Raw genomic sequence first — 23018 nt, forward strand, 5'->3', positions numbered from 1 at the left:
TTATACTATTACAGCTTTGAAAATCCAGTCCTTTGGGTGTAACAGACATAAATAAGCTTCTCAGTGAATGTGTAAAACAGCTCACTAATGAGAAGAATGATGTATGTGTAAAAAAACACAGTTCAAAATGCCTTTTTATGTGAATAGTCTGATAAATAATTGCAGCCCAAATGTACAACTGAAGTCATTAAAGGGTTAACATTGCATTAAAGCAAAGCATCCTTTGTTATAATCAGGGCAAACCCTGACCCCTGCTGTGAGACAGCATCAGCCAAACAGCATTATGTGCACAATAACCTTCACTCACTTCCTCAAAATTCTGTTTTGGAATATTTTTCAACAGTCTTGTGATTTATCTACAAATTGCACAATGCTTTCCAATGTTTTTTTATTGTTAGTGCTTTGGCTTGGATTAAATAGTCTGATTTATGTGTATAAAATAATTCCAACAGTTTTAATAGGATCCATACTCACCCTGACATCAAAACTGCTGCATGAATCTGAATAGATCTAATGAACTGGGAATTTGCTTTGTCTTTTAAGCCCATTGACTCTTTTGTGTATATCGTAAAGACTGAGAAATTCATTTTTTTCTTCCACATTTGATCAATAGACCTGTTTACTAGTGAAAAATCAGCAAACAATGTATTGGACAAATTACCATTGAATGATTACCGACTCGATGTGAAATTTGAAGTATTTTATTACCTTTAACCATCAGCAAGAAATCTTACCCATCAAACATGCAGAGCTGGTCACACGTCATAATGAATACACACAGTGATTACAGAAAATCAGCGACAAGAAATTGTATTTCCATAAATTTATTTCAAAGAATTATATATTTTTTAATTCATCTTGACCAACATCCATAGCATTAACACAACATTCATGACTGAAATACTTGAGTTTCAAAGCGTAGTTTTCTTTAACGTAAAATTATTTTCAAGTCTAGCAACTCCAATGGGAGCTGCTGAATCTGATCTGTTTAATCAGTGAATGGGTGAGATCACAAATTTAACTTAACATTTATACTCCTGCCAATTATTTTGTTCTGGAGTATCACCTCACTATGGATAAGCAGCTATGTAACCACTACACACAAAGTCTGCATCTGGTGCCCATGGAAACCAATATTTTCATCCCTAGCTGGATTTTGCCAGTTGTAGGTTAAAGCATTTTGTTGCCATTGCATATTTAGCTCAATAACACACGAAAAAAGACTAACAGCACTCTAAAAGGAAAAATTATTGTATGTGTCATGTTATCAAATCAAATCCCATAGAGGGCAGTATTCTGGGCTACCCTTTTTGTGTTGGGACAGAAGCAAATTTTGGTGGAGTTTCACTGGACACTTGATTGGTTTCATTCATCATCCATAATGCACCTTCGGTTTGAACCTGGAGCTAATTTTCATAAGGAGCAGAAACTATCACTTCACATGCCTTCTTTAATTCTCCTTGACCATAAACTTGGACAGGTCTGACAAAGATTGCAGAGTGTTTCCTCCACATCCTTCTGGTGCAGCAACTGTGTTTGCACGAGAAGTGTAACAATGGAAGAGTATAGTTGATCCACCTCGGCTTCTCTCTGTAGTCTCCACCATTACAGAAGCCGGTCTTCAGACGACTTGATTCATTTCACGTGACATCAAGAAATGACTGAGAGCTTCGGATACTGCAAAGTCTATGGGATCTGACAGTATCTTGGTTGTAGAGCAGAAGACATGCTCCAAAGCAAGGCTTGCCTTTCTACACTGTAACAAACTCGGCATCTGTCTAACCATATGGAAAGTTGCCAGGTATGCCCTGTGCACAACAAGCAGGTCAAATCCAATCTAATTATTGCCTGATACAGGGTTTCAATCCAAAATGTCAGCAATTCCTTCCCTCCCACAGATGCTGCTCAACCTGCTGAGTTCTAGCGGATTGTTTGTTGCTTATTATTGCCGCAGTAGTCTACCCACATCAGCAAAGCTGAGCATTTTGTTGGCAATACCTACTCACCAGTACTCAGTTTGTGCTTTGTTACATTCACTAGCATCCATATATCACTGCAGTTTTGGTCCAGATGTGGACAAAAGAAGTTAATTGCAGAAGCACTGAGAGTGCTCCTTTGAGTGTTGCACCAGGAAGCTTGGTAAAACTGAGGTCAATGGAAACTGTAGGGGCATACTCTCCACCGGCTTGAATCATACCTTGCACAAATGTGAATGTTATGGTTGTTGGAGGTCATTCATGTCAGCTCCTGGGCATCACAACAGGGGTCAATCGGGACATTATTCTAACCCCACTATCTTTGGCTGCTTTATTAATTACCTTCCATCATAAGATCAGAAGTGAGGATGTTTACTGATAATTGTTCGTAACTTCTCAGAAAACTAAGTAGCAATTCCTGCAGCAGCAAAACTTAGATTATGTTCAGGTTTGGTTAATAAGTGGTCAGTAACATTGTGATATACTTCAATGTTATTAACATTGCTAAATCTTTATCAATATCATGGGGGCCAATGTTGATCAGAAACTTGACTGGAGCAGCCATGTATATGAAGTGACTCCTTCAATAGGAAGACTATCCATTCAGAAAAGCTTAGCCTGAAAAGCTTTACTGACACGGATCTGCTGCTTGTGCGTGCTGCCTCAAACTGTCTTAGCCAAATCTGGATAATCAAACTTGCTTATTAAGACAGTTTCCAAATCAAGTGACAAACAGCACAGAGCCTTCAAAGAGAGGTAATGCTGACAGACCCGGTTTCCCATCTGTCAAGGTTGTTGAGGTTTTAAGTACATCTGAACATAAAGAGAATTTTTTTTAAATTAAAAATAAAAATTTTTGAAATGATAGCATTATTTTAAGTTTTTGTTTGAATCTAGAATTATTGAGAATATTTAATGAATCACAACAAATTTTATAAAATCTTCGTAGCTTATACTTCATTTCCGCCCACCCCCCCCCCCGCCACCAGTCTTAGTATGTGAAGGCCCATTTAACATAAATGCTGAAATATCTTAGCAAACTCATGTGCTATTGCTGGAGTCCAGCTGGAAAATGGCTGGCATAGCTCATGTAGTAAGTTTGGGAATTGGCATTTGCCAGCAAAATCCGTGTTGCTATGTCTGACAACCATGACATGACAATCAAATTTAATGAACTGAGAAAGGCCACCAAGAGAAGGATGTCCTATAGTTCATTGCCTGGTTATGGCCAAGCTATGTATTCCACAAAGAACAAACTCTCAAGCTGTTAAACTATTATTGAGTCTGCACCTGAACCTCTTTCTGAGCTTTACGTCCATGCCAACATTCCATGAAGAAGTTTATTTCATCAGATCAAATGATTGGAAACCTTGTTACCTTTAAATTTTCATTTGCCTTTTTACCTTTTCAACTGGCAAGTCAATAAGTACATACAAGCGTGCATGCATCTTATATACTTGCGTGTAATTTTTTTTAATGTGCTCTTCAAACTTATCGCAATTCATTCCAGTGTTTGGAGAAAGACATAAAGTTGTGACAGAACTGAACAAATCATAACCTGGTGAATGAACCCTAAGCTTTGGTAATTGAAGGAGGTGATTATGGAGATAGTGGATGCATTGGTTTGACATCTTCCAAAATTCCGTAGATTTTAGAATGATTCCCACAGATTGTATGATAATAAATTTAACCCAGCTAGTTAAGAGAGGAGGGAGAGAGAAAATGGCGTACAACAGATCATTTAGTCTTACATCAGTAGTAGGGATAATTATGTCATCTGTTTTTTAGGATGTGGTAACAGGACACTCAGAAGATAATAGTAAGGTTGAGAACAGTCGACATGGATTTATGAAAGGAAAATCATGTTTGACAAATCTGTTGGAGTTTTTTGAGGTTGTAACGTGTAGAATAGATGAGGATAAATCAGTGAATGTGGTGGATTTGGACTTTCATATAGCCTTTGAAAAGGTGCCACAAGTGGATACTGAAAAATTTAAAGTTCACAGCATTGGGAGTAATATATGGCATGGATTGAGGATTGGCTAATGGACAGAAAACTGAGATTAGGAATAAACGGGTCATTTTTGAATCCGGAGGTTCTGACTGGTGGGGTGTCATGGGTCGGTGCTTGGGCCCGAGCTGCTCACAGACTATTTCAATGATTTGGATGAGAGGATCAAATGCAGTGTATCCAAGTTTACTGCTGATACAAAGCTGAGTGACAGTCCAGGTTAGGAGGAGGACGCAGAAAGACTCCAAAGGGACATAAGGTAAGTGAGTGGGTGAGGCCATGGGAGATGGAATGTAATGTGGAAAAATGTGAAGCCATCTGCATTGGTGGAAAAGATGTGAGTGATTGAAAGGTGTTGGTGTTCAGAGGCACCTGGAGGTTCTTGTACACAAATTGCTGGATGTTAATGTGCAGAAACAGCAAGCGATTAAGCTGCAAAAGGTATGTCAGCCTTTATTGCAAAAACATTTGGACTCAAGGTTAAATTTTTCCTGCTGCAATTATATAGGCCCCTGGTGAAACTGCATTAGGTTAGGAGGTGGGTAGGTAGGAGATGTCTATCTTTTACTATATGCAGCCTTTATATCAGAAGAAATTGTGAGATAGAAAGAAAATGTAATGTGAATCAATATCCATTCACTGGCCAAGCTGCAACCCCTGGGAAAGCTGTGCTATACAGAAGACAGGAACTGAGGGACAGCAAAGGGATAATCATGTCTCTGTAACTGAAATTCTGTGGTTTGGCTGAGGGGGATTTTGAGATGATCATCTAAAGAAGAAAGTTAAAATGGGACCTGTGGTGGATGTGGCTTCTTTAACTTTGATTGGAAACAGTGACTGCCTGACCAGAAAGGAGATGGTGAAGCTCCTTCCTACTCCTCCTACTTTTCCTTCTCTTGCATTTCTTCCTCCTATTTCTCAGCTCTGACAAGGGGTGGGATTCATTAGTGCCAGATAAGCCAGGAATCTTCATGCAGCAATCCCAACAAATCTTCTTATCCTATTTGGACTGCATTGAAGGATGCTTCCAGAGTGATCCAAGCAGTAGAAGTGTTGCTTCAGGACACTGTCTGCCCAACAGTTTCACGGTTGTACCAGGTCTTCTTTTAAATGAAGATTTCTGGTTTGAGAATGATGCAGTAATGTCCATTAGTGGCTCAAAAATCAAGAGCAAAGCAGATACCTTCAAGGTGAAATTATGTTGACCTGAGTATCATAAGAAGTTTAGGTTTGTGAAGTTCACGTGCAAATGTTTAGAATTAAATGCTTCATGTAGTCTTACTGCATTATTAGCCTGACTCCAATCAAAAAATCTTCCATTCTATCATTACCAACTGCTATCAGAGGAAGTTTCCTGTTATAATATTATTTGGTATTGGTATTTTATAATGGTGATTACAGTGGAGTTTGTTCTTATTTTGGGTTTATTGCAATTTATTCTCCAAAGCTGGATTCAATATATTACATGTGCACGAAATCATTGTGATAGAATTACCGAATGACTGTTTTCTATTCTTGATGGGAAAGGAATATTTGCTGAATGTCATCTCAAACAGTGGCCATTTGAAACACAACAGTAATCTGGGATTCTTCATGCAGCGCTTGTTAATTGTGTTTCCTTGGCAACAGCAGTCAATGAGTTAAATACAACAGATGAAATAGCTCCGGTTCTCTCAGTATGTGCATTGGCTCCTGTTGAAGTGCTGTCTACTTCCCTTGTGGAATATTCCATTCTGAAAAGGGATGTATGGTTGTGGAAAAAATATATCTCTACTGTTCTGTGTTTATGAGAATAAATATTTGATGTATAATTAATAGCTCTGCTAAAAAGAAAGAGGCATTAAACTAACCCTGATTTTAGCAGTTTAATATACAAATAGGTAGATGATGAATAATGTACCTGACCTTCTTATTGTGGCTCTTTAGAGAGATGGCTATGAGTATATAGGGAGGAGTCATCTTAACCTATGTTTTGCCATCTTTCCATTGTTTTTGTGTGTGGGTTTGTTGCAGTACTTAGTTGTGCTTGCTTTTGTTGATGACTGGGAATGTCATTGTTGTGTACTCCACGATAGGCGGGAAGCTCTCTAGTAATATTGATGCATCCAGGAGCTGGCAGCAGTTCAGAGATCAGAGCCGGCCGCTACAGTACTGCTGTCACTGATGCAAGCAGCTGTTTCCATCTGCAGTGCAGCATCGCAGCCCTATAGTCAGACCTCTCAGGGCTTTTTGCTGGTGGAGCTAACAAGGAGGCTGGCCCTGCTTGGAGCTTCTGTACAGGGACAAGCCAAGGATGGGAGGCTCCCAGTCTGTGCAGCAGAGGCAGGCGAGCAGCCTGAATCAGGAACCTTCAGAGGCTATGTGAGTCTTGCATCATTTTTTTTGTTTTGTTTTTAAACCATAATTCCCCCACTTCATTGACTAGGCCAGCAGTATCATTATCAGCCATCACAGCATAGCTGGTACTGGCAGCCACCTATTGGCCAAGCTTCTACTAACCCTAAAGGACAATATGATAAACCTGAAGGGCAATATTAAATGGCATAATTATCCAAAATAATATTAAAATAAAAGTAATATTGCTGTAAACTATGAATAATATTTACGATGTATAAAAGAAATGCTCAGACATCTGAGGGTAATTTAGTGATGTTTTGGTTTTAAACTGCATATCTACCATAAGAGCACTTCTGAGAGATTTGTTCTATCCTTTTGTGCAGTTGCACATTGATGCTTTTGGAATTCTCCTTTTGGCTTTAAAAGCTTTCTCCTTCAGTGTCTTTTTTGAATAGGATTATTTAAAATCAAGAGACCGCTTTCCTGGTACTGATAAAATGCATAGGTTTCTTTTGTACCGCACGGTAGGAATGTAGCAGAGATCTGGTTATACATCCAATCTTATAGATCCACATTGAAAAACATCTGCAGGTTTTTCTTTTCCCAGCACATTCACATGTAGCAATTTCAGCCTGTGCACAAGCTGCCTGTTTGAGGCTCTGATGGTGCTGCACTTGCAGCAGAAATACAGCTAGAAGCAGCTGCTAGTTCAAAGGGCGACTTGAAATCTGAAATAAATATGGAAGCTCCATTGTCTTCTTCTGGGCTTTATGTTGAGCAGGTGATGACTGACTTCCAGTCTTGGTGAGTATGATGATTATAAAAGTATTTCTGTGGTGTTGTGACATTTTAAAACCAAATGCTTTCTTTATTGCAGCAGTAAATGAAGAGACTAGCTAACAGAACCACCCCTTGAGGCTGGGTGTAACTAATGCAAGAGTATACTATATATCACAGCTGTACGCTGTATAGGACACAATATGCTGATTCCGGTCCATTAACACTCTGGCAATTATTGGCACTAAGCCACAATGGGACAGTTTTTCTCTTCTTATTCCCTTACATTGGGCACTTGTTCTGTATTTATTAAGTATGATAAAACAACAACTAATTCGCACCCTGCAGAACTAGGCCTTGCAAATCAATCATCATCCTTTTTTAATGACAGATTTGCTCAAAGGCATGCAAAATAATTCACAAACATTTCCAAATATCATTAGTTCTAAACAGATATATGACTTCTAAATTCACCAGCAGAATTTTCATTAAATTATTCAGGTTTCTTCAACTACATAAGTTATAGTAAACCACTTCCAAACATTCTAGAGGAGGGGGGTGGGGGTCTTGAGAAACATGTCTTTGATTACTACAGCTGCAAGTGTGAGAGTTTTGGCTGCTGGTTCTACTCACTTCCTGACATTTGGTTTCATTGAAGTAATTGAAACTCAATGTACAGGGGTTAGTACAACTGGCGGTTGATAGCCTTACACCCATTCATTGCTAGCAACAAACAAGAATGTCCCACTCCTGATTCTTTGACCTAAAATGTAATGACGATAAATATATGGATGGAATCCAATGAGTCTGTCTGTTGGTTATGGATTTCCATTCAACCTGCGTGTCAGTGTTCACAAGGCAGCAGAAGATTTGCTCCACTGCAAAAGAGGGTTTTGTTTTTAGTTCCAGATCACTTTTCACTATTCCCTCTCCAATTTAATTTCATTCATCATTGCAATAGCCCTGCTTCACTCTTGCCTCTGAGTGGTTAGGACCAATTCTAACTTGAACAATATAGCCAAAGAAGAAAGTATCAGAATTAATGCTCATTTCTGCTTCATTGCCACATTCACTGGGTTTTTCCATTTGACGGAAGCCTCATCACTGTCTGTAAATTGGGGTCCTTTAGATTTCATGTGCTCATAAGATATGTCAGGGTGAGCTGCGCACCACTGTGAATGGTTATAGTGAATTGTTGTAGTAGATTGATCGGGATTGATCCATTGCTGTGTTATGATCAATGCAGGTGACCTACAAAAGAGAATATGAGAAATTATAATATGTCATTTGGGCTGTCTTTGCAGATTATTGCTGAATGTTGTTAAGGATTGGAGCGTGGAGAAGGTCACTTGCATTTGTGACAATGATTTTACAATCTCTTTATGAAAAGCAAATCTCTATCAGAGAAACCCTTGCTGCACTTGCAGTCAGTACCTTTCTTCTCTGTTCTGCTGGAAGATGAGGCTGGTAGTGTTCTATTGGAATCTTCCCTTGGCAGCTGTCCCCATCCGTCTGCTCCTCTTTCTCCTATTATTCCTCAGCCTGTTCCCTATATCCCTAGGCTCCAGACCTGGATGCTGCTCTTCCTTCAGCACTGGTTGCTCTCTTCAGATTGCTGAGTGATATAGTCCTCATGTAACTCTGAAGTCTCCATACTGCAAGGTGTATACTTCAAGATAGCCCTGGACTGATGCAGGCAGTGGAGTTATATTTTCTGATGTCTAATGTTATTTTTCATAGTAATTCTGCCGTTTGCATGAATCTTCTTGTAGTGCCACTCCGATCTGTGTTAAGGCTGCAAAGTGGTGTCAGAACCAGTGAAACAGAGGGTTGCGCTTGTCCATCTCTCCAGATAGGGATGGTTGTGGAAAATGTCTGGCAGGTTACTCTCCCAAAGAATGGAAGTGCCATTGGTACTTCCCACAAACCAGGCATTCACCATTAGGGAAATCTTCTGTTGATCCATAACCACCTGTACATTCAGGAAAAAATCTGTTGAGGAAATAATTGTAAGAGACACATGAGTGTAACTAATGGCTGAGAAGCCTGTGCCTGTGATGGCTTTCTCTTCTTTGAAATTAAAGTAGGTCAATTCATTCTTCTACGAATGCAGTGCCTCGGTGACCTCTCTGATATTGCAGTGAGCAGCAAAGTGTGATACATGGCAGAGAATTGCTACATATGTTTGAAAGGATCCTGTGGCGAGGAAGCTGAGCATCAATGTGACTTTGACCTCCAGGGAGAGAGCAGTTCAGGAATGAAAACGTGGCAGGAGGTCTGTCTGCAGCACTTCACATGTCACTGTTGGTCTTGGAGAAACCTGGGCCGACAAGTGCATTATTCATCAGAGATGACCGGGTGGCTCTGTGAAGATAGAGAGTAAGCTGTTCATTGATAAATATGTCCTTGCCTCCTACTCTGAAATTCCTGACCCATCCTGAGTCATAACAGAATCTCCAATAATAGATTGCGTTAGCAACATCACAACTGAGACAACCATTACTTTTTCAACAAGTAGCTAAATGTTGGAGAAGACACTCCATATGAGTTGCAGCATACATTGGATAGTGTTTGAGCAGCCTGCAGTGAATACTGAAGCTTCCTGGTTAAGTCTCCTGATGGCAATAGAATGTCCTTTTAAATAATGGAAACAGCACCAATGTAGCACACTGTACTCATTATACTGTGACTGGTCATGGGTTGCAACAAAAGGCTCCACTTTTGTGAGTAAGGGTAGAAACAGGCATTGTGCAAATAACACTGAAGTAAAAAGAAATACACATTAAATAGTAAGATTCTAAACAGAGGAGAAGAACACAGATAATCTGCTGATCCGGTTACAAGACTATAAGTGCAGGTAGAAAAAAATCATACAAAAAGAATAAATGGGATGTTAGACATATAGGTAATAGGAGAATAGACTTTGAAATATTACATGTGGTTTTGTGGGTTAGGGGAATGCAGAGCCATGGGAAGAAGATAGCAGAAACAATTATATTTATGAATAAAGGGCATGGAAAATTGTGACTTTTTCATTTGAATGCATTGTCAAATTATCAAATTATGATTGGTTTGAGTGAATGAGGTGAATAAGCTCAATAAATATAACTAGAAGAAAAGAAGTTGGAATAAACTCTTCAAAGCTCATTCTTCCAGCACAGTGATGAAAAGTTTTTTTTACAATTAGTGTTTCTGTTCTTTAGATAATAATAGCTGTTCACATGGAGTTCCCAGCATCTGCATTGCTTCAACTAGTTGTGTTACTTCAATGCTAGAACTGTATATCCACTAAACGGTGCAAATACAAATAGCTGGTGCAGGTATTTAGAAAGGGAACATGTAATTTAAACCCCAAATAGGTGGTGACTATTTATGAAAATAAAAAACAAACTGTAGATACTGGAAACCTTCAATAAAATTAGAAAATATTAGAGACACTCAACAGGTCAGGCAGCATCTGTGGAGAGGGAAACACAGTTAACGTTTCAGGTCGAAGACATGAAGAAGACCCTTCAACCTGAAATGCTAACTCTGTTTCTCTTTCCATAGATGTTGCCTGACCTGCTGAGTGTTTCCAGCATTTTCTGTTTTTCAGAAGATTATTTAATTGATGTATCCCCAGTTACTACATATTCTTCTCGTTGTTAGTTTTTATTTTTCACAGGATTGTGCAGTATTGTAGAATCATTACTTGGAGGGTGTCCTTGAGAGGTAATGAAGAGAAAATCTTATCATGACAAGATCACTTTTCATTTTTTTCTGACTTATTTAAATGTGTTTTGCTACAACTTACGTAGGTACATGTGCATTACTTATGCCAAAACTATTGTGCAGTTATTCTCTGTTCCCAAATAAAGATTTGTCAAATATCTTTTTTTGCTGAAAACTTGTAAAGACGGTCAAAGAGTCAGAAAGCACAAAACCAGGCCCTTCAGCCCACAGTTTTTGTGCCAACCATTAAGCACCCATCTAATCCCATTTTACTTCTTGCATCCCCACCAACTTCCCCTCGCTTTCCCCCCACTGACTCTTCTGCTTCCCACCTACACTAAGAGCAATTTTGCAGTTGCCAGTTAATGCTTGGCATTTAGGAGAAAACCATAGTGCTACAAGGAAACCTACACGGTCGTGGGGAGAATGTACAAACTCCACTAAGACAGCAGCCAAGATCAGGATCAAACCCAGGTCTCTGGAGCAGTGAGGGAGAAGCACTGACTGGTGTGCCGCTGTACTGTTTATGATCTATGGTGATATATTACTACTAGTATTTACAGCTAGAGGCTACAAACCAAATAATATCACCACCAGATCTATCCCTTTCTTCATTAGAGTAGCAGATGGTCTGGGTTTTATTTTAACAACCTCTGTGACATATACATCATTGCCATCACAAAGACTGCCTATTTCCAACTTTGTAATGTCATCCATCTCTGCTCCTACTTCAGCCCATATTCTGACAAAATTGTCACTAGTACCTTTGTCATCTCCAGATCTAACTGTTCTAATGTTCTCCTGGCAGATTTCCCTTTCCCTGCTTATGATATGCAAGCTTGTCCAAAGCTCTGCTGTCTGAATCCAATCCCTCACCAAAAGCACACCCATTTTTGATGATCTTCATTGTACCCTGGTCCCCCTCAGTGCTTCACACTTAAAACTTCCAACCTGTCTTCTTAGCTTTGTTTGGAATCTATCTCTGAAATCTCTTTCAGCTCCCCGACCCACTAATGACTTCCTGTTTCACTACCTCCGGCTTCTTGTGCATCTCCCAGTCCCTTCACATTGGTGGCTGTGCCTTCATCTGTCAAAGACTTTAGATTTCTTTGCAGCTGCAATACCTCTCCTCCTTAAAACCATTTCTATAATCAACTTTTAACAATACCCCCAATAGCTCCATTCTCACAGGTAGATAGGGTGGTGAAGAAGGCTTATGCCATGCTTGTCTTCATAGGTCAGGACATAGAATATAGAAGTTGGGCAGGCACGGTAGTGTAGCGGTTAGCATGACGCTGTTACAGTGCCAGCGACCCGGGTTCAATTCCGGCCACTGTCTGTAAGGAGCTTGTACGTTCTCTCCGTGTCTGCGTGGGTTTCCTCCCTCATTCCAAAGACGTACGGGTTAGAAAGTTGTGGGCGTGCAATGTTGGCGCCGGAAGCGTGGCAACACTTGCGGGCTGTTCCCTAGAACACTCTAAGCAAAAGATGCATTTCTACTGTGTGGTTCGATGTACATATGACTAATTAAAGAAATCTTATCTAATCTCTTATCTTATTATATTGCAACTTTACAAAACACTGGTTAGACTGCACTTGGAGTATTGTGTGTAATTCTGATCACCACACTAGAGGAAGGATGCAGTTGCACTGGACAGAGTGTAGAGGGGATTTACCAAGATGTTTCCTGGACTGGAGGACTTTAGTTATGAGGAGAGATTGTGTAGGCTGAGCTTGTTTTTCCTGGGATGAAGAAGGCTGAGGGGTGACTGGAGAGAGGTATATAAAATTACAAGAGGCATAGATAGGGTAGATATTCTAGCTTGGTTATTTAAACATTCCTTTGGAATAGAAACATCAAACAATTAAGTTAGGTGAGGTGCTTAGGGAATGATTATTAAAGCCTATGCTGCCATCTGCTGCAGACACCATTTTTGTGAGTCAAAGTTCAAATACCAGTTTAATGAAAGAATTGCTGTTGATGTGTAACATTTTAACACATGGTTCTGGTTAAACTGAAAACTAGAGCACCAATAAACCACCAGGCTAGAGAAGTATTGTGAGCCTACAATGTCTTTGCCATATGGAGCTTTTGATGCAATAGATGAATGTCTTACTTAAGTGAATGTGAATAGGCTCACTGTGCGCCTTGTTTCCTCTATTGTAGTTGTCTTAAGAAGGCCTGATTCTCTTTGTTTTCACACTTCCAAACTTCTGAAGGTCTCATATTGTCTACAGCAAGATAATGTGGATAGTATGGCCTGAGACCTTCACCTGTGGTTACTGAAATTTGTCCAGACACACAAATAAATGACATACAGTAATCAGGGACATTCCCCACAATTCCAAATACTGAATTTTTGTTTGTTTTCTTTTATTGTCCACCTTGAAGATATTGATGCTTTATTTTTGTTTTATCCATATATAGCAGCCTATCTCTGACAATTCCCCTTGTGTTTGTCCACAAGGTGAATGTAAAAATGAGTGCAGGCATGGAAATATCATGAGTGCCGTGCTAAAGATAATTTAATTAGTCTGATGATTGAAGGTATCGCAAGTTAGTGTGATTCACTCCTCAACTGACAATCCTGTACACTTGTCTTCATTGGAGGACAATAGATAATGATTGGAAACAAAAACCCTTGGCAAATTTTCTTTCCCTATTGCTGGAATACTGGTTGAGATCATTGAATTAATACAGACTTTGGAATGGATCAGAAAGTTTTCTGATCTATAGGAAGGTTGACAATCCCAATGAGCCACTGCCGAAATACTGACATTAGCAAAGGCATTCTTGATGGATTCGGTCATGCATTTTAAAATAATTTCTTATCATTTGCTAAATTGCAATCAAAATTTGACTTGCTAACCCATGCAATTCCTAACACTCTTGCCTAAATCTTACAATGCAAAGAAATATAAAAATAATGAACAAAAGAGATCTGAAGTGTAAGAGATGAAATGGAAAAGAATTGAAACATGTTTGCTGAGTTTTTATAATATTGAATGTCGCCCTTCACAACACTCATGGGAAAAAATGTGTTTCTTTGTATGTTGCTTTCCATGTGAATTAAATGGAACCATCTTAAAAATTTAAAGAAGTTAAACATAAAAATGAAGAACCTTATTCTTATTGTAATCTTCATTGGTAAAAGAAGGCTGCTTGATAGAGACCCCTATTATTTCACTCCAGGCATTAAATTTAATGAACCTACCAATATTTTAGAAACAATAGTCCTGAATTTCTAGGTTAAGTCAGGAGCTGAGGACAGTACAGATTTTGGACCAGGACCTGAGTCTGTGATTAAATGTGTCTATGCTTGCATGTGGAAAAATTGTGCCTATGTGCCCTTTGTGTTTAATATGGAGATTTGAACAAGGGTCAAGACACTTCTGAGACTCTGAATTTCAAGTCCATTGTATTTAGGGAAAGGGGCAAAGCTGCCTAAATCAAAGCTTGCGGGAGACTGGATGGACTTAACACATTCTTTCCCTAGATATCAGAGAAATGTACCATGCTATCCAGACAGACACTGACCTATTTTTGGTACAAAAAGTCTTTTGCTTCCAGATCAATTTATTAATTATTTCTGAATTTTAAACATAACTTTTCTTTTTTAAATAATTGTCATTTTTTTTATTTTCTGAATTGTAATCTTTGCTGGATCAAAGTCAGAGGCTTACTTATTATTTTCTTACTTTTCCTTTCCAATCCTTTGTGCATATCATGGTGCCTTGCATAAGTCAGATAAAGGAATGAAAAATGCAAGTAAATAGCAATACTCAGGCACTCATATCCAATCACCTCTGTGTTTTGTGTTTCTTTAGAGCTGTGAGTTAGAGGTAGTCAGGGAACACACATGCCCTGCAGATTTCTAACCCCTAACCCCTGCAGTGATGTAAATGGGAACAGCACATTTTCATTATTCTTTCTGCCCACTGGGAAAGTGAGGGTTAGGCACAATAATATTTGTCCCAGGCTGCCCCTGGCCTGAAGTTTATCATGTATGAAATGAACGATCGCTAGATGTCTTAATTTATACACTCATCATACCTAATAGCTGTTATGTCTTACAAAATACAGGAGCTGCCTCTGACACTGCTTTAATATGACCCCAATTAAAGAAGTACCAAATTTAAAAGCACCTGCAGAGCACCTAATGATAGAATAATACTGGATTCATGGGACACAATCCTTTTCCACTGCCCTGTTCTCCCACCATAACCAATCTTTTCTCCCGTTTAGCTGTTTAAATGACTTGAAGCCAAGACTAGATCATTGGCCTGGCCTCTAGCTACGGTTATACTGAGGCAGTATAAATTGGCAATCCCAATGTATTACTGTAAACACACTGACAATAGCAGGGCCATTCTTTGTGGATAAATGCTCATGCTAGATTTTGTAAGTAAATTGCAAAAATTCATACTTATGCAACCAACTAACCTATTTTTGGAAAGGAAACCCTTTACATATATTTACAAATATCAATAAATCGATGAGTATTTTATTCCCACAATGATTGATTCATTAGAATTGACCATTTAAAAAAGAATAAACAGAACAAAACAATGAATTATTACTTTTGGAGATCTGAGCTCTGTTGAAAGAATTAAAACCTGTCTTCTTAGTTTGTTCTAAAGGATTATGATTTAATTGAGCCCAAGCAGCCCAGCCTCAAAAGCCTGTTGTTCAATGTGATCTTAATGTTGCACACATCACTGCGTATCTGTCATTCCAGAAGCTTTAAGATGATGAATGAGGCAACAATGCAAAGGACCTTACCATTATGTATTAGGAAGCAGGGAAGTGAGAGGATTGTCTCGTAAGCAACTCCATCAGTTAGAAATTGTTTTGAGTTAAACTAAATTTCACCTTCAGCAGCACTAGAAGTAACAATTGGTCCAACAATATCATATGGCCTCAGTAAATGTGCTAACATTACTATAACGTACTATGGTGACTGCAGTGCAAGGAAATGTTTGACTGTACTGGCTTCATGATATCACTTATTGAATATTCACTAGATTGCTGCTTCTAATAAAACACTAGCAATATCATCACTGAATCAAACCCCATTAAGAAGAAATCTTCTTTGTTCTCTTTGATCAACAGATTTTAAAGCAAAAAAATGACTGGAAATTGCAGCATTTGAACCTATTTTCGATGAAGCGTGTCTTATTGCCATGAAATAGGATTGATTACAGACATTTCAGGATGGATATCTGTATTTCTTATTCCATTTCATAAACCTCTATATAATGCCTGCTGGCCTTATTCCTTTGTCTCCTTCACTTGAGCATAGTCACGCAGTTATCACAGATAATGAAAGTAGCAGAAGCCTTACACCACAGCCTAAGAATGTGTGATTTGTAGCTCAATAACGAAAATTGGTGACGCTAGGAAATTGGAGGGACTTGCTGTATGCTTTTATGCTAAAACAATTCCTAGAATCTGCAAACCTATAAGTTGTAGTTTTTCGTTTATGATTTACAATCCCCAAATCAAATTACTATTACTATGCAGTGTTTAAAGCAAAAATGTAGAGTACAACATTGGAGCTGAGGTTTTAGTAGGAGATGTTATCGTGGTAGTGAAAAGGTCAGCATTGAGTCTGTGAGAACTGACATTTTACAGAACAGGCAGTTTGTCAAAATTATAAACCAATATGCAAATAAATTCAGGTTGATTCAATACTGCAAGCACATTGGGCATTTTTTTAGAAATCTATCATCACCATTTTACTTTTATGTAAAAATACATAACCAAGGAGGAAATGATTACAGGCTTTTTAGTTATAATGGAATCTCATCCATCCTAAAATAAAAATAAATAAATAACCATGTTATCACAGTGTACCCCAGCCAGCCTAATGTCTCTTTGTATTGAGACTGAATACAGACAGTGGTGAGAGGTGATAGGGAGTGTATAGAATTTGTCCCTGGGCCATTTGCTGCCTAGGAAACGGGTCAGACTCCAGGTTAGTGGTGGAGCTCAGCTGAAGTCTGCACAGTTACTGGGGTTTGAAAATGAAAGAGTTGGCAGAGATCCAGAATTTAGTACTCTTTCCTTTTAAAATAATGCTGATCACTATTGGAAGTACTTTTAAATTAAGAGTGGCCCTATTGTCCACTTGTTAAAGTGAAGCTTTTTTAGGGAGAGGAAATCCAGCATATTGTGAATTGACTTTACTGTGCTGGCTGGTCGATAATACCATATTTGGTTGCAGGAGGTACTGCTGCCTTTTGTTTTCTTTGTTCCTTTCCTGGTTTCTATCCTCCTCCTTTCCTCCTGATTAAATGAGTTCATTCTCACATATAGTAATCTATTCCTTTATAATGACCAACTGCCCCTCCCCCCATCCAATCAGCAAGAGATGGGGTCAAAAATGAATTTCACGGAACATGACTTTAGCTCACCACATGCACGGCTTCTTTCATGGATACAGGATCTAGCAGTAGCGTCTCACCGTACAGAATCAGCACACTTATTAACATGGTCTTTACCCATTCCGCTATAGATGATTAATGTTTCCTCTGTTCATTTATGAGATGCAGGTAATGCTAGCAAGCCAAGCCCATCCGTGTTTGTGCTTGAGAAGTACTGGTGAGCTGCACTGATTCATTGCAGTCTGGGTGGTGATGAGTATCCCCACAATGCTTCTAAACAGGAATTTCTAGAATTTTGATCTGGTGCGAATGAAGCTACAGGGGTAGATGTTTGTCCAAATTGTGTGCAACTTGGAGGAGACTTAGGGTTGGTGGAGTTTTCATGCACCAAATGCTCTAGGAGGTTTGAATGGGGGAGTGATGACAAAGGAACCTTAGTGGGAAGGTACTTAGGAATGTGCAGCAGCAGTTGGTGGTGAGTGGCCTTCTTGAGCTGCTGCAGTTGGTGAAGGTACTCCCACAAAGCTGATGGTAGGGAGTTTCAGGATTTAGTCCCAGTGATGGTGAAGGAATGGCAATACCTTTCCAAGTCAAGACAGTGTGCAACTTAGAGGGGGGCTGCAAGTAGTTGGGGTGTTCCCATCTGCCTGCTGATGGACGATGTGGATTTGAGAGGTGTTGTTGCAGATTTGCAAGGGTGATTCCCAACTTGACATTCAGCTGATGAAATCATAAATTTAGAAAAAAATGTAGATTTTTTTTATATTTGTTTGTACTTAGTGATGGGGAATAAGGATTTAATTTCATGGTAGACAGGTTTGAGGGGCCGAATAGCCTACTCCCATTCCTGTTCTTTCATATGTTTTACTGTGAAACCCTGATATCTCAAAACATTATCTCAAACTGCCGGTCACTTTAAGAGAAACTGTCTGCCCTGTCCACAAGTCTCAGTGTTCATTGATTTGAATATATAGTGATGACAGAATTTTGCCACTAACCTTTTGCTATCATTGCACACCAACTGCAGATATTGACTCACTGTTAACAGCTGAAATGTTAGTTCTATTTTATCATCCATAGTACTTTGCTATTTTTGATCAATTTAAAAAAAAATCTGCCGAAAAAGAAACAAAGTGTAAATTTCTAAAATCTTATCCTTGATGCAGAATTAGGGCACATAAAAACACAGGAGGTTGGTACAATAGAATGAAAAGATTGTGCTACTGCAGTGAATATCTCATTGTGTACGTAGACATATTTTACAACAAGAATACCTTCATGATAGTGGTAGGCTCCAGGCATTGGTGCTGTGAAAGCAAGATTGGGGTTTGCAATCTCATTTAAATTCAGTGAATATAATAGAACAGGATCTAGTCAATCAAGTGGTTGGTGCCGTTGGATACGACACTGAAGTTCTGCATTGGCCTATGCTGTGCCAGCAGCCAGTTCAGAATGTGAATGGAAAATGATGGAATCAAATGTAAAAGCAGTTACTCTCTGCCATACAAGGAGCTTATGAAAGAACGTCAGTTGTTGGGAGCATAAAGGATGCTTAGTCTGCAGTAACTTCGTACACATGTGCGAACAGGAATTCATCAGTTTCTCTGCTGCTTTGAACTAAACTACAAGATATCTTGTGGATGGTATCAGTAAAGAAATGGCTTTTAATCCGTGGCATATTCTGTCTCCGGTACAGTGGGCTCGATGGACATGGTCTGCTGTGTATGGTGGAGGAGATTATGGACTCCAGTTTATGCAGAAAATAACCAGAGCTAGGCATGTTCTTTTGATCTTATTGGAGAGAAATAAGAACAATACCAATGGGGTTGGAATTTCAGTGAAATTGAATAATTTTTTCACAGGACGTGTTCATTTTGTTTTAGGAGCTCAGACTCAGAGGGAGCCTTCGAGACACCGGAGGAGACAACACCTGTGAAAGTCCCTCCCCAGATCACTCCCACTGCTGCTGAAAAGGAAAGCCAAGAGCAGCTACCCTCAGAAGATTCAGGTAAAGAAAACCAAGAATCAAGGGATTCTGAAGGTCTGATTGATAAAATAGGTCTCCTTACGCATTACACAATACAGGAAAAGGATGGGTAATTTAGACAGGGTTGCAGTTTGCATTTCCTGATGTTTATTGTGGCTTCTTATATAATTCATCTAACAAGCCATTCTGAGAAGAGGTTCACATCCATTAAACCAGGTGGAAATAGAGAATAACTGTTTTTTCAAAAAATTTAATAAGATCAAGCATATCGTAAACAAATAATTATAATTAGCCTTTCCTTCATATTAATATTCAGCCAAGCATTCCTGTATGCAGTACTTTTCTTGTGAACATCAAGCAGGTATTTGCCAAGCAGTGACCCACCTTTTTTTTTAACTTAAAAGAAATTTTAAAAGATGGCTCACCTTAAAAAAGTAACAAAATCAAGAAATTGCATTGACGAAACAGTGATGGGATTTTAACTGCTTTGAAGATTTAATTACCCTTTTCTGTTTTCTAATGAAAGTCATCCAATAGTAAAGCGTGTATAAGAATCACTTGGATTTTTAAGAGCACAAAACTGGTGGGATGCTAAAGTAATTGACATTCAAACAATGGGTTTGATTTTTAGTCTGGGATGACATACATTCACTCTTTTAGACTATGGGTTCCAATAGCCCTTTCAAATGCATTTTTGTAATCCCTGCCAGTATTGGCTGTGCCAGCCTCCAGCATGGCAAGTTTGAGGATGGGAAGTTGGTTGGGGGGAGGGTAGCTGTAATAGAGGTGCATTTTCCTGGATGAGGAATGGTCTACATTATATTTGCAAATCCTAGAGGACTGCTCTATTTTCCCTGGAAACTCTAATTCCAAATTTACCTATGTTCAGTGTTTTCAGCTCTGTCGTCAACAAAAGATGATGCACACTTTGACCAGTTCCAATGTCAATGGTGTTGTGTTGCTATTTACATCATCTAAAACTTCTACATTAAAGAGGTGGGCATTTTGGATATCTGGTGTTCGGTGCCACTTGGTGTGGACTCAACTGCAGCTTCAGCCTTACAAGGATAGTAAAGTTAGCAATCCCATTTTGAGGCTGTTTCTGCCTTTTTAACACCAAGAAAATCAAAGTAAAATTGATCCCAGTAAGTGCAAAGAATCTCTTTCCAATTGGTTACTAAGATGGTAGCTGCATGTTTATAAACATCAAAGTGACTTTGGTGTTGAAGCCGGAGTCACTATAATCACTTAACAGTGATGATTTGTATCAGACGTTGCTACCAATGTTAAGAAGTTGCTCAAACAGGTTATTTCCCTGGAAGAATATGCTCTAAAACCTCTCGACATTGTAGTTTCAGATTTCAGGGAGGGGGTCGAGAATATGCTAGAGCATGTTATCACTGAAAAGGAAAAGGTATTGGATGTCTTGGCGGGCATAATGGTGAATAATTCCCCAGTGCCTGATAAGGTGTGTCACATGCTACTATGGGAGGCGGGGGAGGAGTTTGCTGAGGCCCTGACAGAGATTTTTAAATCTTTGCTGGTCACAGTGAGCTGCCAGATGACTGGATGACAATAAATATGGCACTTTTATTCAAAAAGAACAGCAGCGATAAGGCAGGTAATTACAGCCAAGCAACTCTAACATTAATGGTAGGGCAGTTATTGGAAAAGAGTCCGAGGGACAGGATTAATCTAAACTTGGAAAGGTTAATCAGAGATAGTCAGCAGGGATTTGTTGGTGGGAGATCCTGTCTGATTAATTTGATTGTGTTTTTTTGAAGTAACAAAATATTTTGATGAGGGCAGTGTGGATGATAAAGTTCATATGGACTTCAGTAAGACCTTTAACAAGGTCCCAGATGGAAGGTTGGTCCAAAAGGCCCATAAGATCCAAGGCAGGTTGGCGAATTGGATCCACCATTGAGATGCAAGAGACTGCAGATGTTGGAATCTGGAGCAGCACAAAAAGCTGGAGGAACTCAGCGGCTCAGTCAGCATCTATGGAGGGAAATGGACAGTCAACATTTTTTGTGTGTAGATCCAGAGTTGACTTGGGAGGCAGAGGATGATGATGTAGGGTTTCTTTTGTAATTATAAGCCAATGACTGGTGGTGTATCACAGAGATTAGTGCAGGGACCCGCACTGTTTGTCATATACATTAATGATTTGGATATAAATGTAGGGAGGAATAATTAATAAGCTTACTGATGAACAAAAATTGGTAGTGTTGTTGATAGTGAGGAGGATAGTCTTAGGCTACAGAATGATACTGATCAGCTGGTAAACTGGGCAAAGCAATGGCAGATGGAATTTAACCTTAGTAAGTTTGGGGGGATACATCTTGTCAGTCCTAACAAAAATAGGACAGACACCAAAAATGGTAGGGCCCTACAGTGTATGAAAGAAGCGAGAGACCTTGGCGTACAAGTCCATAAATTCCTAAAGGTGGCAACGTAAGTGGATAAGGTGGTGAAGAAGGCATACAGGATGCTTGCCCTCATTAGCTAGGGCATGGAATTATAAGCATGACGGTCATATACAACTTCATAAAACTTTGGATAAGCCACAGCTGGAGTATTAGAACATAGAACATTGCAGCACAGTACAGGCCCTTCAGCCCGTGATGTTGTGCTGACATTTTATCCGACTCTAAGATCTATCTAACCCTTCCCTCCCACATAGCCCTCCATTTTTCTATCATTCATGTGCCTATCTAAGAGTCTCGTAAATGTCCCTAATGTATCTGCCTCCACCACCTCTACCTGCAGTGCCACTTACCACTCTGTGTAAAAAAACTTGCCTCTGACATCTCCCCTATACCTTCCTCCACACTGCTAAGAGTCCTGCTATTAACCTTGTATTCTGCCTTCAAATTCCATCTTCCAAAGTGTATCAGTTCACACTTTTCCGGGTTGTGCATTTCTGGTGGTGTGACTGCACTGCAGAGGGTGTGCTGCAGAGAAAAGATTTACCAGGATGTTTCCTGGAAAGGAATGTTTCAATTATGAGGAAAGACTGGATAGGCTGGGTTTGTTTTTCTGGAACAGAGGATGCTGAAGGGGAACCTGATAGAAATCTACAAAATTATGAAGGGCATAGGTAGAGTGGATAGTCAGAAACTTTTCCCCAAAATGGAGATGTCTAAAATTAGGTTTAAGGTGAGGATTAATAGGGTTAGAGGAGATCTGAGACCTGAGGAAGAAAGAAGAAGGATGATTGTAATCTGGAATGCACTGCCTGAGGTGGTGGAGGCAGGTACTTTCAAAACATATGAGAAGTATCTGGATGAGCATTTGAATTGCCAAGGCAGAGAAGGCTATGGACCAAGTGCTGGTAAATGGGTTAATATAAATGGGTACTTGATGGTTCACATGGACGTGGTGAGCCTGTTTCTGTATTGTATGACTCTACGGGTTTATGACATTGAATTTACAGTTTGTTGCAATGAAAGCTTAGCACCATGGCAGAAATTTTGTACTACTTTGCATTTTACTAAATGATCAGGATAATTATTTGGTTGCATGAGGTGGAGGCAGTAACAACTACGATAACAGCTTTTGGAGAATGTGGTATTTAGTGCTTAAAGCAAGCCTAAGTTCATTCTTGTGACTTGGATCCTTGCAATGGCTATCCACAGTGCAGTATTAGATTTCCTCAAACCTTTATTCACGTGCTTAAAAGAAGTCAGATACTGCATTTACCTGAACCAACCATAAGTAGCATCTGGACTCAAAATGGTGCTGGCTGTTGTCTGTGGTTGACTGTTTATATATTTGTTTTATGAGTTAATGTTTATATCCTAATAATACAGAATGACATTCAAGTAAT

At 39.3% G+C, this 23018-nt stretch overlaps 1 protein-coding gene across 1 annotated transcript in view; it reads left to right on the forward strand.

Annotated features, from left to right (window-relative positions):
* The first annotated feature begins 5986 nt into the window (after positions 1 to 5986).
* Positions 5987 to 23018, forward strand: part of tacc2 (transforming, acidic coiled-coil containing protein 2) — an 80425-nt gene continuing 63393 nt past the window's right edge. The window contains 2 exon segments of the mRNA XM_052027598.1: positions 5987 to 6348; positions 19083 to 19207. Coding sequence (XP_051883558.1) covers positions 6281 to 6348; positions 19083 to 19207 — 193 coding nt within the window. The 5' untranslated portion in view covers positions 5987 to 6280.

This window comes from Pristis pectinata, chromosome 12 (assembly GCF_009764475.1).
Source record: "Pristis pectinata isolate sPriPec2 chromosome 12, sPriPec2.1.pri, whole genome shotgun sequence".
NCBI classification, from domain to species: Eukaryota; Metazoa; Chordata; class Chondrichthyes; order Rhinopristiformes; family Pristidae; genus Pristis; species Pristis pectinata.